This window comes from Astyanax mexicanus, chromosome 6, assembly GCF_023375975.1.
Source record: "Astyanax mexicanus isolate ESR-SI-001 chromosome 6, AstMex3_surface, whole genome shotgun sequence".
NCBI lineage: Eukaryota > Metazoa > Chordata > Actinopteri > Characiformes > Acestrorhamphidae > Astyanax > Astyanax mexicanus.
The window spans coordinates 1273408-1288752 of record NC_064413.1 but is presented as its reverse complement, the minus strand read 5'-3'; the positions used below and the strand labels follow the sequence as shown (position 1 = coordinate 1288752).

At 34.5% G+C, this 15345-nt stretch overlaps 2 protein-coding genes across 2 annotated transcripts in view; one reads left to right on the top strand and one right to left on the bottom strand.

Moving 5' to 3' along the window:
- Window positions 1-15144, bottom strand: part of dnah5l (dynein, axonemal, heavy chain 5 like) — a 70738-nt gene extending 55594 nt beyond the window's left edge. The window contains exons 1-18 of the mRNA XM_049479960.1: window positions 14774-15144; window positions 13621-13724; window positions 12532-12720; window positions 11948-12022; window positions 11409-11495; window positions 10579-10650; window positions 10388-10489; window positions 9159-9345; window positions 8016-8181; window positions 7793-7886; window positions 7399-7497; window positions 6381-6562; window positions 5578-5697; window positions 4604-4805; window positions 3898-3993; window positions 2835-3008; window positions 2631-2720; window positions 1452-1607 (exon numbers count right to left, since the gene is read on the bottom strand). Of these exons, the coding sequence (XP_049335917.1) occupies window positions 1452-1607; window positions 2631-2720; window positions 2835-3008; window positions 3898-3993; window positions 4604-4805; window positions 5578-5697; window positions 6381-6562; window positions 7399-7497; window positions 7793-7886; window positions 8016-8181; window positions 9159-9345; window positions 10388-10489; window positions 10579-10650; window positions 11409-11495; window positions 11948-12022; window positions 12532-12720; window positions 13621-13724; window positions 14774-15026 (2448 nt within the window). The 5' untranslated portion in view covers window positions 15027-15144. The remainder of the gene's footprint in view (window positions 1-1451; window positions 1608-2630; window positions 2721-2834; window positions 3009-3897; window positions 3994-4603; window positions 4806-5577; window positions 5698-6380; window positions 6563-7398; window positions 7498-7792; window positions 7887-8015; window positions 8182-9158; window positions 9346-10387; window positions 10490-10578; window positions 10651-11408; window positions 11496-11947; window positions 12023-12531; window positions 12721-13620; window positions 13725-14773) is intronic.
- Window positions 1-15345, top strand: part of LOC103032795 (uncharacterized) — a 249132-nt gene that overhangs the window by 133499 nt on the left and 100288 nt on the right. The gene's annotated exons all lie outside the window — the stretch shown is intronic.

Below are 15345 nucleotides of genomic sequence, written 5' to 3'. Positions count from 1 at the left end.
AATTTAATATTTATATTTTGTTAGTTTATTCTTTCTTTATTGTATATTTTCTACTTTTATCTTTATGTGGTATACTTGGCGAGGGGCAAAGAAAGAATTTCATTGTATGAGGAAGCTTGTTTCTTACTGTGCACATGACAGTAAACTCTTTGAATCTTTGAATCTTTGAATCTTGAATCTTTGAATTAGGAAAGTTTACAGAGGAAAATTGCACTAATAACATTGAAAAGTTAGCATTTATAAACTGTGTTAATTCAGTGCTACCTTAAACCTGTTAAGACCTTAAAAAAATCTTAGACTACAGCAAAGCAGCGCAAATACTGCTGCTCATATTTAAATGCTGATGTTCAAAAACTTTCAGCTAAACAGTGAAATGCCAATATTTTGGCTGAATAAGAGGTGTCAAAAAACCTTTCGATGAATGTTAAAGTCCAAAACCTTTTGGCTAAATGGTGGAATGCCAGTACTTTTTTCCTGATAGAAAAGTGTCCAAAACGTTGATGTTTGAAAACATTTGGCTAAATGGTGGAATGCCAATATTGTGGCGGAGAGCGGTGTCCAAAAACATTTGGCTAAATGTTAATGTCCAGAAACTTGTGGCTAAATGGTGGCATGCCAAAACCTTTTACTGATAGAGAAGTGTCCAAAAACTTTAAGATGAATGTTAATGTCCAAAGACAATTGGCTAAATAGCGAAATGCTAACACTTTTTTTACTGATAGAAAAGTGACCAAAAAGGTTTGATAAATGTTGATGCCCAAAAACTTAAAGCCAGATGGTGGAATTACAACACTTTGACTGATAAAGAAGTGTACAAAAAGGTTTGGAAAATGTTAATGTCCAGAAATGTTTGGCTGAATGGTGAAATGCCACAACTTTTTACTGATAGAGAAGTGTCCAAAAACATCTGGCTAAATGGTAAAATGCTAATATTGTGTCCAAAAATGAATTTGAATGAATGTTGATGTCCAAAAACGTTTGGCTAAATGGTGGAATGCCAATATTGTGGCGGAGAGCGGTGTCCAAAAACATTTGGCTAAATGTTAATGTCCAGAAACTTGTGGCTAAATGGTGGCATGCCAAAACCTTTTACTGATAGAGAAGTGTCCAAAAACATCTGGCTAAATGGTAAAATGCTAATATTGTGGCTGAGAGAGGTGTCCAAAAATGAATTTGAATGAATGTTGATGTCCAAAAACGTTTGGCTAAATGGTGGGAAGCTAAACCTTTTGTCTGGAAGAGAAGTGTCCAAAAACATCTGGATAAATGTTAAAGTAAATGGTAAAATGCCATCACTTTAAAATAAAACAAACAAATAAAAATAATACTGTAAATAAAAACATTTACATGACATTTTAGTAAAGGCAGTTGTACTACATAAATCTGAGAGAACTCAAATCATTACTTGTGTGAATATGAATATGAATATGAATATTAAAGGATGGATGAACCATAGTATGCGGGTTTCTGACGAGAAGTGAGGCGCTGACTCCCTGCTGCCCCAGTTCTGCTGCACTGATCCAGCCTCTGTGAAACAGCAGCTCATACTCCACCAGAACCGCTGCTGTCCTGTTATATGCCTGAATTATCTTCCTCACCTCCGGACCCTAACAATCACACACAGAGCGCACCTTTAATCAGTGTTTTATGATTCAAACAAGAGACAAATATGATATTCTCCATATAGGAATAATTGTGGTACAAATGTTTCTAATCTCTTCTTATGTCATGATGATAAAAATACACAAGTAACATCTAAACATCTATGGGATACCATAGCAACCATTTAGGAACACCCTAGAAACCACACAAGACACCACACCACACACTAACTAACAGGTTTGGTTGCTCAGCACTTGATATCACTAGGTATACCATATCAAGTGCTGAGCAACCAAACCTGTTTTCATGCCCTTTCAGATTGAATAATTTAAGGTACAGATCCCACCCTTGGACGAAGTCTACTGGCTAATCCTGCTTTGTTCTGTCTGAAATAGTGACTGAAATTCCGTTTCTTCGACTAATCTAGTGGGCCCTGGTGGTGGTTGACGGGTAAAGGGCGGAGCCAGGGTGGTTCTATGCAAGTTTTGCTTGTTGTGATGTCACAATAAGGGAGGAGCATGCAAACGGCTTATAAAAGCAAATGATTGACACCAAACTAAATGGATTTGTTTGGTGCTTGGAGTGTTTATAGTCTTTATAGTGTTTATAGTGATTATGGGTGCAGTCGTGACCAAAGTGAGAAAATATAAAAACATGCAAAAAGTGAAAATCGCATAATATGTCCCCTTTAATATATTACACTATTATTTATCTTTGGGTAAAACCAAATGTAGAAGTCGCAATAGTCTGGGTAAATAAATGGATGCAATGCTAGATTCTTTCCATCATTAAAACTTCTGAATTACATTCTATAATATACTGCACTAACTGCAGGTATATCTCAAAATTTAAATAGTTTTTAATTTCCAAACAGGGTTTAATTTAACAAATATTATTACACAGAATACAAACACATTTTATTCCTAATAAGGATGATTTTGTATAGATTTTTTGGGTTATCGTCTCATCATATTCTATATAATTTAAAAAATAATAATAATGGCTATATATTATTTTAGAGATTTTACCCGTAAAACATTCAGTTTATCTTTGAGTTTTTCCATTGGCAGCTCAATCTTTCTGAACAGATGACGTGCCCACATGATGCGCCCCGCTATCTACAGAAAAAAAAAAACAGAAGAAGAGAACAAACTTTGTTAGGTTTTATTCATTTAACTAAATACATCAGTATTAGAACAGTGTTGGACCAGTATGTATTAGATTATACGTACAGGAGGCATGTTGCGTGGGATGGGAGGACTGTCCTTCTGTTTCTGGTAGAGTTTGCGCACCTGATCCAGATCATTAGCGAAACGCTGCAGAACTACAGCGTATTTCTGACTGAAGTCCATGTGCTCACCTACACCTTTCTCAAACTTACACAACAGATCCAGCAGCTGCGCGGTCTGACGACGAATAAACACAATAAACACAAATAATATCAATATTTAATATAGTTAAATAAAAAAACTGAATCAGATTAAAGGTCTCCTAACGCTTAAATCTACTTTTTCTTGTTCTTTGTGAAATACTATAGATCTCTCTGAGTTGAATCGATCGGGATAAGCACTGTGTCTACGTCAACCCGTGAATTAGTATTCATGGCCCCGCCCACCTTGGCTTGGGACCGCCCACAGACAGAGCTGAAGCCGGGCTGAAGCAGAGCTGACACTCTCTCATTAGCTAAAGAGCTAACAGCTCTGTTTACAGCAGCTAGTTAACATTAGATATCTTGTGTAAGTAACTATAGGTTTAAAGCGGATCTCCGGTGGATACTGCGCTTTACCGAGACTATAAATATACACTTGGGAAGCACGAGTATAACATAACATCGGTCAAACGGGGTGCCGTACGCATATTTTGTAGAATAAAAAAATGTACTATAAGTAGCAAAATCAGAGAAACTGATTCAAAAATTTAAGTATTTTTTTGAATTTTGTTTATAAATCCAATAGCACCAATCGTTTTAATGTACTTTACTGTAAATAAATACAATTGGATCAAGAGTTGTATTTGTGTATTGATTTACCTCTATACTAAGTATAGGGTAATTATATTCCTCAAGTGTTATAGTATTGTGTTTTTTTAACTGGGGAAGTGTTGATAATCATTCACAGATTATATTTTCCCTTCCTCTTTTTCTCAAAATCTTTCAACAAACAGAGATAATTGAACCTTAAGTGCATCATTGCTTGTAAAACACTACATTGATAAAATATAAATCACAGGCAATATAAACATGCATAAATGTAAAGAAGTTAAGTTATAGAAAATGTAGGAGAGATAAATCCTTACAGAAAGCGGCTGCTGAAACAAGGTGTCCAGTAGAGACTGAAGAGACTGAAACAAGGCCTGGATTTGACCCTTGAACTCTGAGTAATCACTATCAAACTGAAGGAGAAGAACACCACAGTCAATTACAGGAATAATATAATATAATATTATATAATATTATATAATATAACTTAATTAAGTTACACTAAGCCTGGACATGGCAGGAACTAAAACATTAAGATTAAAAAAATCATTTTAAAAAGATGTGTTAACACTTTTAGGCAAGGGTACCTTAATTAACAGTACTTATGACAAAATATTTCAACTAATCAATAATTGACACTATTTAAGGCATTATTTATCGTTAAACTTTTTTAACTTATGTTTTTTAATTCACTATTAATCCAATTTTTCTGTAAGTGCCAAGGCTCTAGTGCTAGGCCACACTGCTAGGCCACCCCAGGCCACCAGATGGAGATATAGAGTCTCTTCTCTTTAAGACCAGGTGTGCTCTGACTTTGGCGTGTTGATATCTTAACAGCTTTAATATTTTGGCATGTCAGTGGATTTTCACATAGAAAAGCAACAAAACTTTTCGTCTTATGCAAAATCGAATGACCTGAAAGCAATTTCACAGACAAAACACTAGTATGGGTTGTTTTTTAAGTAATTTTACATTTAGAAAATAAATAAAAAACACCCAGCTCGTGATAAATCTGAAGCGTACCTCTACTTTGCGGTGGTCCAGGACGTTGTAGGTCTTGGATTTGATGTTGGTTATGATGGTCTGATAGCGGATGTGGATTTTCTCGATTCCCTCCAGTTGTATTTGCTGTAAAGCTGAGAGAGCTTCTAGAGTCGTGGCCATGTCTGAGATGTTCTTTAGACGAGTACAGAACGCGTCAAACTTCCCGAAGATATAATTCTCACTGTCAAATTCAGAACAAAGGGTGTTTATCAGAGTATACAGGCATAATAAAAAACATTAGGTAACACTTTCTATAAATGACATCTCTATTAGACTCTATAACCACATTCATAACATATCATAATGCATTCATAAGGCATTATAAACATGGCTATATATATATATATATATATATATATATATATATATATATATATATATAAATGCATAACCCATTATAGCCATGTTTATTAAGCATCATGATATGTGATCATAATACATTATAAGCTGTGTTTATAATATATATGTTAAAATAGTATGTAGCTATCATTAATAATCTAGTCCCACAATGAAAGTCTGGCACTTTACTTAGAGCGCACAAAGACCTGTTATAATACATTATAATAAATTATATTCAAGACAAGAATAATTAATAAGTATATCAAAATATATTTATAGTATTATTGAGGATGTGTTTATAAGTTGGAAGCTTTTTTTAGTCATGATAAAGTCTGTAAGCTGGGACTAAGTTAACATGTTATAAACACTACAGCTATTAATGCATTATAATCACAGTTCAAGATGGATCATAAAACATGGCTATAATGAGTTATGCATTTTCATAAATATGTATAGCCATGTTTATAATGCCTTATGAATGCATTATAATGTGTTATGAGTATGTTTATAGAGTCTTATAGAGATGACATTCATAGAAAGTGTTAACAAACATTATACATGAAATATTTACAAATGCTTTAATTCAGTTTAAATTTCACCATGATAAAATGTACCTGAACTCGAACTGTTGGTCAGCTGGGGTTTGCTGTAGTGTTTTCCAGACTCTTTGGAAACACTGCTGATATTCCTGATTCAGCTGCAGGCATTCCCCAATCCTCTTCAACAGCGCTTCCCTAAACAGTACATAAATATATGAAGCATTTAGGCCTAACTATAGTTTTAAATAGGATCTCCGGTGGATTTGGTGTTTTACAGAGACTCTAAGACTAGATCAGTGGCTGAACTGCACTTAGCAGGGCATTATTACACATGTTGTAAAGTAACATATGACATTGTAAATACACTTTTAATATTTTTTTTAAATGTTTCTGTTGAACTGTTGTCCGTCTCGTTACCTCCTGGTGTCGCAGTGCTGTTAGCCAATCAGAGACGATATGTTTGCATGTATGAATATTCATGAGCAAGAGCTGTAATCCTATCGTCTCTCTCCGTCCACTCTTCCACCAGACTAAAGCAGCGTTATACCGGATCATCAATTTTATTTATTATATTTTCTGTGTGCCCTTTTTATTCCCATGGTTTACTTTCTTTATAATCTTTTTGTTATTTTTAGCTGCTTAAAGTTTGAGTCAAAATTTTGATTTTTTATCTATTATTTTTTACTTGTGTCTTACATTGTTTGTTTTTCTAATGCTTTTGCCATTTGATTTGTATTGTTTTGTTTATGAATTGTATATTTATTCTTCACAGCCGATGTTCTTCATTAAAAGTTTATGATTCTTTTCTTTAAAGAAAGCTAAATCTATGTGCTACACAGTTTTATTTAATGTATCTCCCCTAAAAATAAAAAGCTTACCTGTCCAGGTCCCAGATTTTGCTCACTCCCTGACACAGGTAGAGTTTGCAGGAGCTGACCACCTGATTAGTGACCTTCACGAAGAGGGAGGTCATGTGTTCAGAGGAGTTATAGTATCGGGAGACGTTCTGAATCAGACGGATGCTGTTCAGCAGGCTGGGGATGTGCTCCAACATAGAGCTCTGCACAAACAAGAGCAGCAGAAACATCTGTGAAGGTTTCTCACATTTAGAGAATGAAGAAATGTATCAGTCAAAGTCAATATGACCCATCAATCCATCCGTCTATTTTCTAATCTATTTTCATACATAAGGCTCACTAGTAAGAATGCTACAATGAAGTAAACAAGGGTGTCGCCATGTGTCCCTTCTTCTAATGGGGAAGCTGGGGAAGCGTCTAAATAATACAATTGTATTTCTTAAAAAAAAAAAAACATTTTATTTTTAAGTTAAACGAGTGCTTGATGTTAATCTACATAGATTTCTTAAAAAAAAAAAATTTTTTGGGTGAGTAAAGCGCTTCAGTTTAGTTACAGTAATCTTAGATTTCCAATATTTTGGAATCTAAGGTTGAGATTTCAGCAAAGTTTCTCCAGCACTAAGGCTGGGTGCAGCAGCATTAGCATTAGCCGCTAACCGAAGCACTAGCGCTAGAGTGTTTTGGTAACCAAGGGGCGCTATCAGCTGCCGGTTTGTCCCACGTAGCTTGTTTTAACACGGTAAACACACAGACTCCAATCTGATATTCTCTCCTCTGAGCGAAAGAGCTAGCGCTGTAGTTAGCAGCTAACGCTAATGCTGCTGCAGCTAGCCTTAGTGCTGAAGAAACTTAATACCTTAATAATTGACTGCTAGGATTCATACATAAGGAGCATCGGATTATAAGACACACTGTCGTTTTGGGGGAAAATTAAAAGATTTTAAGTGCGCCCTATAGTGCAAAAAAAAATAAAATTCTTATTGTGTACAATACACTTAAGAGAGTTTACTTAAATGAACGCATAGTTTTTAAATCTTACCGGCGTGCACTTCCCCAGTGCTCTGAAGAACTTCTCTAGTGTGTGCAGATACTTCACATTATCTTTGGCCTCATTGGCTACAATTGTGATGTTTCCATCCTGTGTAAAAAAAAAAAAACACACACACACAAAGAAAGTGTTTTATATCTTATAATATTTTTTATAATATAAATCTATATGCTGTAAAAATAATCAGGACACCCATTAGGGCTGCAGAGCTAAAAGAGGGCCGGGCAAGACCTGAACTTCACACAGCTGAAAGAATTCTGCATGGAGGAGTGGGAAACACATACGGTGTTCTAACTTTATGAAAGGGAAGTTAATTCCATTTTACAACGTATGTGTTTCTTTCACTGTACAAGCTTTCAGAATGCATTATTAAATATAAACGAACCAGTTCTTTCCATTTACTCAGCATCTTGGACTTGGCCACCTGCAGAACTCCAATGACCTTCCTGACGTGGGGTTTCTTTATTTCCTCCAAAAGGCTGTTGATAACAATATAAACAGCATATTTTATAATGTGTGTATGTTTTTTTTTGTCTAAGTTAAATATATAAACGGTTTATGAGACGTACACCTGTATGCAGGATATAATAAAGTATATGTTCAGTTACCTGTTGAAGGTGCTCATGCGGCTCTTCCAGTACTGCAGCTCCTCAGAGGGCCCGATATCGTCCGCCTCCTTCCTCAGCTGCTCACTTTCAGCCAGAACCTGTTCGATCTGCTTCACCCAGCGCAGCAGAACCGCCTCCAGACCCTCCACCAGCTCCGAGTTACTCACTATATAAAACACACCCGCAGCAGATTCACACCATTAACCGCTTTTATTATAGCTTTTTATTTCATTTATTTATTTTCTGCTTTATCTTTTGGCCTTTTACCTTTTTATTTATTTAATTTGTTTTTTTGCTTTACATCTTGGCCTTTTCCCTTTTTTATTTCATTTATTATATTTTCTGTTTTACCTTTTTATTTATCTTATTTATTTCATTATTTTATTTATTTTATTTTATGTTTTACCTTTTTTTCTATTAACTTTTTTTATTTATTTCATCTTCTTATTTATTTTATTTTATGTTTTACCTTTTTACCTTTTACCATTTTATTATTATTTTTATTTTTTATTTATTTTATTTTATGTTTTACCTTTTATGTTTTATGTTTTACCTTATTTAATTTATTTCACCAAGTAATTTATTTTATGTTTTAACTTTTTATTTATTTTATATATTTTGTCATTTTATTTATTTTACTTTATGTTTAACTTTTTACCACTTTTTTATTTATTTCATAATTATTTTTATTATTTTTTCTGTTTTACCTTTTAATTTATCTTATTTATTTTACCACTTAATTTATTTTATTTTCTGTTTCACTTTTTGGGCTTTTACCTTTTTATTTATTTTATATATTTCACCACTTTTTTATTGTATTTTCTGTTTTACCTTTTTATTATTTTTATTTATTTAATAATTTTATGAATAAAAAATGTTGTTTTACCTTTTTATTTTCTTTCTTTATTTTTCTTGATAATCTAAGTGTAATTTTTAGTTGCTTAATTTTTTTGTCATCTAGAAGAATCATCGTGTGCCTGTTTTATGAACGATCTTTACACCTGATCTTCTTTATTAAAAGTTTATTTTTCTGTGACTTTTTAAAATTTTTCTGCTCTTTCGAGGTCTTGCCCTATAACCAAGAAAAAGTTTTTTTGTTTGTTTTTTTTATTCATTTATATATATATATATTTTTTTTTTTACCAGCGTTGGTGAAGTCCTCCGGTTCCTGGAGGTCACTGAGGTCTGGAGCTGACAGCATGTTCTGAAACTGCAGCAGGTTCTCCGTGTTCCTCCTGGCTGAGGAGAGGCTGCAGATAAATTTATCTACTGAGAAGAAGAAATCCTGAACATTGGAGTCTCTCTGTCCGTCCTGCATCACCCCCCAGTCCTGCAACAGAGTGGGAAATTAAATTACTACACTGAAATAAACATTATCTGACCCAATAATAGAGATAATAATCATGAGAACTGAGTTTGTAGAGGCACAATCGTCTGAACATTATAACAGGATACTAATGATCAAATTTTATATGATGTGTTGTGTGGAGGCTGTGACACCCAGCCCCGGTCTGTCCCAGCTGGCCTGCATTGGACTGACTGAGCAGCCAGGCTGAGACCTGCATAAAGACCCTGCCTCAGAACAGACCCAAGAACTTTAAAATTCATATATAAAAAAATAATATTTGATAATGGTGATTTGGTTTATTGTGTTTATTTGTATATTTGTTCACATATATATTTCAATTAACAGTATTTTAGCCAGTCATGATAAATGACCAACCAGTGCTCCAATAACTGTAAGTTTATATTTCCCAAACTATTCCCAAACTATTACTATATATGACTATATAATTCATATTTTGTCATTTTTGAAAATGTAATAATGCTTTGTTATGCTATTTTATTATTATAATGTCAGTTATATATTGAATTCTGTCGTGATTTGATCAGCCGTGGTTTTATGTTATTTTGGATACAATCCGGGTTAGCACCCGAACATCCCTTTCAGACAGCTTCCTCTTACAGCGTCCACAGTTAATCCTGTTGGATGTGGTTGGTTCTTCTTGGTGGTATGCTGACATTACCCTGGATACCGTGGCTCTTGATGCATCACAAAGACTTGCTGTCTTGGTCACAGACGCTCCAGCAAGACGTGCACCAACAATTTGTCCTCTTTTGAACTCTGGTATGTCTCCCATAATGTTATAGTGTGCATTGTAATATTTAGAGCAGAACTGTGCTCTTACCCTGCTAATTGAACCTTCACACTCTTACAGCTCTTACTGGTGCAATGTGCAATTGCCTCACTAGTGGAGCCACTGTTTTTCTGTAGAATTGCTGCTGGATTTTGATCATTTCATGCTCTCATGATATTTAAATGCACATTTACAGGACAAAGCGAGCTGAAGCTTTAAAATAAATATTAATACCTCTTGTGACCTGAGTGCTGGATACAGGACTTCAGTGAAGAATTTCTCCAGACTGTTTAAAAGATTTCCATCTGTACAATCCAGCATCCCAAAATTCACCTCCTGCAGAGCAGAGCAGAAGCTGACTGACAGAAACACAATGCAGCACTTAAAAAGTACCAATTAAACCCCAGTAATCTAACCCCGCTGACCTGGGATATGTTACTGGTTGTTATGGTCTTGATGGTGTTGCGCAGAAAAAACAAACACACCCCAGTCAGACTCTGTAACAGATAGAGTTTCATCATCAGAGAGGAGAGTTTTATCCATAGAAACCAAAAAAAACACTCAAACAGGTTCACAATCACACAATCACTATTGTCTCATTATATTCTAGAGCATGAAGCTGGAGAAGAAGGGTGATAAAGTGATGATATTTAAAGATTAAATATTATTTTTACTAAGTAATATATATATACAAAATATACAGCTCTGGAAAATAAAAATAGAGCACTTAAAAATGATGAGTTTCTTTGATTTTACCAAATTAAAAACCTCTGGAATATAATCAAGAGGAAGATGGATGATCACAAGCCATCAAACCACCAAACTGAACTGCTTGAATTTTTACACCAGGAGTAAAGCAGCATAAAGTTATCCAAAAGCAGTGTGTAAGACTGGTGGAGGAGAACATGATGCCAAGATGCATGAAAAAAAAACTGTGATTAAAAAAACAACCAGGATTATTCCACCAAATATTGATTATTTCTGAACTCTTATAACTTTATGAATATGAACTTGTTTTCTTTGCATTATTTGAGTATTTATTATTATTTCTCATTTTCTGTAAATAAATGCTCTAAATGAGAATATTTTCATTTGGAATTTGGGAGAAATGTTGTCTGTATTTTATAGAATAAAACAACAATGTTCATTTTACTCAAACATAAACCTATAAATAGTAAAATCAGAGAAACTGATTTAGAAACTGAAGTGCACTCTTCATTTTTTTCTGTATTTATGAGCTGTATTTATATTTTACCTCAGTGGTTCCTGTAGTGATGAATAGTTTCTTCTGTCCACTGGGTACACTCTGAGATTCTGTCCCAGAGGGTCCATTTCCATGGGCCTGTAAAGAGTAGAAATAGAAAAGTAAGTAGTTTAAGTAAGTAGTGCATTGTGTTTAAAATAAAAATAGGGGATGTATGGGTTTAGGGGCGGGGCTGAAGGGAGAGCTGATTGGGCTGAGAAGTGTGCCTCTGATAGCAGTGAGACGCAAACAGTTGGACATCAGTAGGGGGGGTGGTATTATGGATTTTGTTCTGGGTTCTGGGTTCTTTAGGACCTCCTAGATGAGTTGTCCATGCCCTTTTGGAGTAATTTCAGGTTCAGGTTTGTTTGGATTGCTTATTTTTCTTATTAAATGAAATCAACGTTAAAAAACAGCACTAGTACGTAAGTATACATCCACTAGTACGAGGGATTATGCTCAAACTTTTCACTCACCTTTACACCCATGTTAATGTGATACTGAAATAAACCTGATTTGATTTTGTTTGATTAAAAATATATATGATTTACCGGCTGCACTGCTTGATAGTAGAAGATCAGTCTCTTTGATCCGTTGGCTGAGAAGAAATCCTCGATCATGCTGAACTGTAAAAATGCAAAATATTTTAATAACTGTGTTCTCTAGGATTCTAATAATCAGTATTAAAGTAAAGCAGTAAAACAGAAAATAAAAATAAATCAATATAATTCACTGTATATATCAAATCCCAGTCATGCAGCTTGCCATCATCATCAGCTGCCGGAGCCCCGAGAGAGCACAGTTGTTCTTGCTCTCTCTGGGTGGGTACAGTACAGTAGATGGCGCTCTCTCTTTCCCCTCATCACTCCTAGGGTGATGTGGATCAGCACAAGGCTGCGTCTGTGAGCTGATGTATTAGAACCGAGTCGCTGTGCTTTCCTCCGAGTGTTAGCGCTGTGATGCTACTTGGTAATGCTACATCAGCAGCAGTTAAAAAAGAGGTGGAGTCTGAATTCACATGTGTGGAAGCATCACTAGTGATAGGGGGAGTCCTAACAAGTAGGCTGGGTTATTGGTCGTGTAAATTAGGGAGAAAATGGGATATAAATTAAATAATACATATAGTTTGTCTTACCTTCTCATCAGAAATAAGCGCCTCCTCCGCCTCCGTCTCTCCAAGAGAGACAGTACTGGTGATCTTGGCGATGAGATACTTGTGTCGGCTGTCGAGCGTTGCTCTGCGCTCGTCTTTCAGAGCTCTGGCCTGTTTCACCATCTCCTTCCTTTCTTCATTAGACAGAATTACAGAGCGCTTCGTATCCAGCTGAGAGAGATTAATCTGATTAGAAATCTATATACACATATTTATAGAATATATCTGTTCATTTATAAACCAGACAGAATTTTAAAGTGTAATTTTGAATCTATAATGAATGTGATGGTGATAATTGGTAACTAATTTCAAGGAGGTACCCCTGAATATTGCTCGTTTTTTACTTTTGCCAGATATACGGATATACTTTAGAGTAGTCTGAGGTGAAATGAGTTTTTATGGGAGCCATGATGCTCCTGAACGCATCCCATCCAGGAGGGGAAAAAACAAAAAACACTGCCTGTCCAAACTAAACACTGATTGGCTGACTCACAGACTCTTTGTAGAGAACAGGCCAATCAGAACCCTGTCTGTTTTGCATGCACTTCATGAGTATGCACACGAGGGGAGTGCCTTTCTCTACCTCTCTGTCTCTTTCTCTCACGCAATCATTATTGTAAGTGTGTAATGTAATGTGATGTCATGTGATGTGATGTAAAGTAATGTATTTTAAAATAAAGTAATGTAATGGTATGTAATGTGATGCAATGTAATGTAAAGTTGTGCAATGTAATGTGATATAATGTAAAGTAATGTAATGTAATGTAATGTGATGTAATGTAATGTAAAGTAATGTAATGTAATGTAATGTGATGTAATGTAATGTAATGTAATGTAAAGTAATGTAATGTAATGTAATGTAATGTAATGTAAAGTAATGTTATGTAATGTGATGCAATGTAATGTAATGTAATGTAAAGTAATGTAATGTAATGTAATGTAATGTAATGTGATGTGATGCAATGTAATGTGATATAATGTAAAGTAATGTAATGTAATGTAATGTAATGTAAAGTAATGTAATGTAATGTAATGTAATGTAATGTGATGTAAATAAATGATTTCACTCACTGCAGTTGTGGTGATCGGGGAGGAGATGCTGGCGGATGCTGATGTTTGATTGCTGCATTTAACTTTCTGAGACCCAATTCTTCTGTGTTTTGTCACACCAATCACTGATTAAAGAACAAATCATTATTGTAAAACATATTACATATTATATATTTTTTTATAAAGGAAGTATACCTAAGAGTAGAGGTGTACCATATCGTATCGTATGCAATAATATTTTTAAATATCGTGAACGATACTATACCATCAGGGTTTGGCATTAAGTAATTTTTTGTTCAAAATTTGCCGCTTTTCTTTTAAACACAGGTTTTTAATGAGACATGCAGCACAGATGTATTTATGAAATTATGACTGAAATTGGACTGCTAATTTAATAAAATCAAAATCTAAATAATACTTTTAAATTCCGTTTATTTAAAAAGATATGACCCAATTAAAGAAAACCTCCTAGTGTGTAAACAGCATGGAGCAGCAGAGACAGTGCTCCCTGTGTGGAAAACTAAGCTAAGTGTTAAATAAATCACTTTAAATGCTTTTTCTTTGAAAAGAAATGACACAATTAATGAAAACCTTTAAATACAGCTCTGGAAAAAAATAAGAGATCACTTCAGTTTCTGAATCAGTTTGTCTGATTTTACTATTTATAGGTTTATATTTGAGTAAAATGAACATTGTTGTTTTATTCTATAAACTACAGACAACATTTCTCCCAAATTACAAATAAAAATATTCTCTAAAAAATAAGGGAAAGAATCAGATTTATGATGAGATACACTAGAATTAACAATTTTATCAAAAAATCTAAATCAAATATTGAATTCACAGCTCTGGAAAAGAAATAAGACCATGAGTTTCTTTGATTTTACTAAATTGAAAATCCAAGAGGAATCAAGAGGAAAATCCAAAAGCAGTGTGTAAGACTGGTGGAGGAGAACATGATGCCAAGATGCATGAAAAAAATGATTAAAAACCAGGATTATTCCACCAAATATTGATTTCTAAACTCGTAAATCTTTATGAATATGAACTTCTTGTTTTCTTTGCATTATTTGAGGTCTGAAAGCTCTGCATCTTTTTTGTTATTTCAGTCATTTCTCATTTTCTGTAAATAAATGCTCTAAATGATTCTGTATTCTATTGCTACAGCACATACCTGGGTTAGTTTTAATAAGCGGTGGTTTTACTTCTTTAATCAGCGGTTCTGGTTCTGTATTTGTGAGGTCAGGGTTCACCACTGTCCTGGTGCTCTCCTCCGTCCTGCTGGAATTATGGGATGTATCCTGCTGATTCTGTGGTTCTTCAGGACCTGGATCAGGACCACTCTTTACTGGTGAATCAGAATTATCAGGTTCTGTGTTCATGTTTTCCATCATGGGAGAATTCAGATCTTCCTCCTTTTGCTCCATTAATGCTGCTTCAGTGTCCAATCAAAATCAAGAGCTAAATCAGCATGAAAAATTACTTTTATTTTAATTTCTCTTACAAAAACTCTCAACTCCACCCACTTCTGTAAATCACAGCAGGTTTAGTGACTCTGGAGCTCAGTGGGTTTTTATACCTCAGCCAAAGTTTGTCTGTTTCCACAGAGACGCTCAGTCAGGTGGAGGAAGAATCAACAGAACAGCACGTCTCTACTAGAGCTCTGCCTTAAAAAAAAACTATATTAACACTATATTAACTTATATATTCAATATATATAAACTTGTCAATATTTTAGGGCTAAAA